At 35.3% G+C, this 3133-nt stretch overlaps 1 protein-coding gene across 1 annotated transcript in view; it reads left to right on the top strand.

Moving 5' to 3' along the window:
* Positions 1-2154: 2154 nt before the first annotated feature.
* Positions 2155-3133, top strand: part of LOC107809130 (UDP-glycosyltransferase 91A1-like) — a 3230-nt gene continuing 2251 nt past the window's right edge. Inside the window, exon 1 of the mRNA XM_075228517.1 lies at positions 2155-2878. Coding sequence (XP_075084618.1) covers positions 2251-2878 — 628 coding nt within the window. The 5' untranslated portion in view covers positions 2155-2250. The remainder of the gene's footprint in view (positions 2879-3133) is intronic.

Raw genomic sequence — 3133 nt, 5'->3', positions numbered from 1 at the left:
CAAACAAATAGACCATTTCGGAACTTGGTAGGAATATTGTTTAGTTAAAAAATATTGGTTAATTTCAGCATGTAAATGGTCTAGGATTAAAATTAGATTGCTAAGTTTTTTTAATTTGACAAACTGAGAACATGCCTAGTATAATGTAACTAGGTAGTAACATGTGAATAAGACGGCCCAGGTCTAGTTTTATGTCATACACGTTGGGCCTGCGCCCGCATTGGCAACAGACTGTCCTGTTTGCATCATTTTCAGATTTTATGAATCATATTCGAAACCCATCTATAACAACTCAAGCATGTAAATAAATTAGGATATTTTCTCTTTTATTTTGTAGAGACAAATTTAATAGAGAAAAATGTAGGCATTTTAGGACTGTCCTTTAAAAATAAAATGAGATGAGCCTCGCCCAATAAAACGCACCAACTGCGGGGCCCTCAATAAACGTTTAATTAAATATTTAGAATTCGGGATGGACTGTTTAGTGAATTTCACTACCTTCCCCAAAGATAATAACGCGTTAGACTCTTTAGGCATATTTTAATAATCTTACCTTCTTAAACTCGGGTGTGCATTTCATGCAACCCAAATCCAAATCCCAAAACATTGAATAAAATATGTTTCGGATTGCGGATGCATTTCATGTGACGCAATCCAAAGACATATTCTTTAAACGATGTTCACATTCCTTTAAAAATATAATAAAAGCGGTAAAGAGTTAAAATTTGCACATGAGCTCATAATTGTATAAAATCAGATAAACAAGCCTAATATGACAGTTGAGCGACCGTGCTAGAACCACGGAACTCGGGAATGCCTAACACCTTCTCCCGGGTTAACAGAATTCCTTATCCAGATTTCTGGTTTGCGGACTGTAATACAGAGTCATTCTCTTCCTCGATTCGGGATTAAATTGGTGACTTGGGACACCCTAAATCTCTCAAGTGGCGACTCTGAAATAAATAAACAAATCCCGTTTCGATTGTCCTTTAATTGGAAAAAACTCCTTCACCCCTCGCGGGGGCGGAAAAAGGAGGTGCGACACACGTGACACTGCTTGGGCCTACGTGCATCCGCCCCTGGTACTGAATATGACAGTTTTGTCTTTATACATGCTTATCCATGTACTAAAAATTATAGTATTGCTAATGCCATAGTTTGCTAAGTATATGAATAGTACTGAATAAAATGTATAACTAATACAGGTATTACTTATACGTAGGTTGAAAAATACTACTCCCTCCATTTTAATTTATGTGAACTCATTTGACTAGGCACGGAGTTTAACAAAAGAGAGATGACTTTTGAATTGGTGGTGTAAAATGAGGCACATATATCTTGTGTGGCTATAAATCATTGCATAAATGTAAATTATTTCCAAATAAGGAAAGTGGTCATTCTTTTTGGCACAGACTAAAAAGAAAATAGGTTCACATAAATTGAAACGGACGGAGTATTAAACAAGGGATAAATCTAAAGCTAATACGTGCAGAGGCGGACCTAGAATTTGAGCAAGACAGGGGCACACTACTGTATGCTAATCACCAGTGATAAAAATAACAATATATATATATATATATATATATATATATATATATATATATATAGAGCATCACTGTATGCTAATAACCAGCGATAAAAATATATATATATATATATAAGAGACATTTCTTCGCAAAATGAGTACTATGGAAAGAAAAAAAATAAAATTAATTAAGTTGACTATTATGTATTAGTACTAAACTATAAATGAAATAAAAAAGAAGAAGATAAAAGTAAAAAAAAATATTGTATTCAAAGAACTAAAATATTAATAAAGTTGACTATTATATATTAGTACTAAATTATAATTGAATTTTAAAAAGAAGAAGATAAAAGTAAAAGATAAAGCAATTTGCTATTAAATATAAATTATATATGGGGGGGGGGGGGTGTTTCAAACCAGCGTCCTCATCATAGTTGGGAATTAAAGGGGCCAAAGTAACCACTTTTCCCATCCACCTCTTTGTTTTAGGGGCACACTTAAAATATTTAAGAGGTCCCATATATATGTACAAATATATATAATATGTATATACAGGATTTATGCCGAGGCTAACGGGGTCATGTGACCTCTCAAGCCACCATGTAGGTCCGCCTTTGAATACATATATTATTTTCCTTAATACATTCTACCAAACGACCCCTTAAAATAATAAGAATTAAATCTTCACTTTGGTGGTGTACAAACTCTCTCTCTTCACCATATAAATGAAGGTGAATGATCAAACTCAAATATCACACGTAAAAATAATTCCCATGGCTACTGAAAACAGAAAGCTCCACATAGCTATGCTTCCATGGCTAGCCTTTGGTCACATCCTTCCATATTTAGAACTAGCTAAGCATATAGCTCTTAAAGGTCACAAAATTTCCTTCATTTCCACTCCACGAAACATCGATCGCCTTCCAAAATTACCGTCACATATATCACCTTTTATACGTTTCGTGAAAATCCCACTTCAACCAGTAGAAAATCTACCAAAAGACGCCGAAGCTACCACTGACTTACCATATGATAAAGTCCAGTATCTAAAAATAGCTTATGACGCCATGCGCGATTCTATTCATCATTTTCTTCAAACTAATAAACCGGATTGGATTTTCTTCGATTTCGCAGCTTATTGGGCCGGTCCAATTGCTACTGAACTTAATATTTCAAGTGCATTTTTCTCTATTATGATCGCCGCCGTGTTGGGTTTTCTTGGACCGGCGCCGGTTTTAATTTCCGGCTATGGTACCTTAGATGAACCCGAAGTTCTTACAGCTTCACCAAAATGGGTGAATTTTCCTACGACTGTGGCTTTTCGATTGTACGAGGTTTTAAGGATGAAAGATAGTTTTACCGGTAATATGTCTGAAGCATCTGATATTTACCGGTTTGGTGCTGGTATAAAGAGTTGTGATGTTTTGCTCATTAGAAGCTGCTCGGAATTTGAACCGGAATGGTTGCATTTGGTCGAAGAGATTCACCAGAAACTGGTTTTTCCGGTAGGTCAACTTTCGCCGTTGACCATTGACAATTGTGACGATGAAAGCAATGGTGCATGGACAGGTACACATTTTTAGAACTTTAACCTTTTTATTTTATCTT

The sequence above is a fragment of the Nicotiana tabacum genome, chromosome 13 (assembly GCF_000715075.1).
Source record: "Nicotiana tabacum cultivar K326 chromosome 13, ASM71507v2, whole genome shotgun sequence".
NCBI lineage: Eukaryota > Viridiplantae > Streptophyta > Magnoliopsida > Solanales > Solanaceae > Nicotiana > Nicotiana tabacum.
This window is presented reverse-complemented; position numbering and strand designations above follow the sequence as displayed.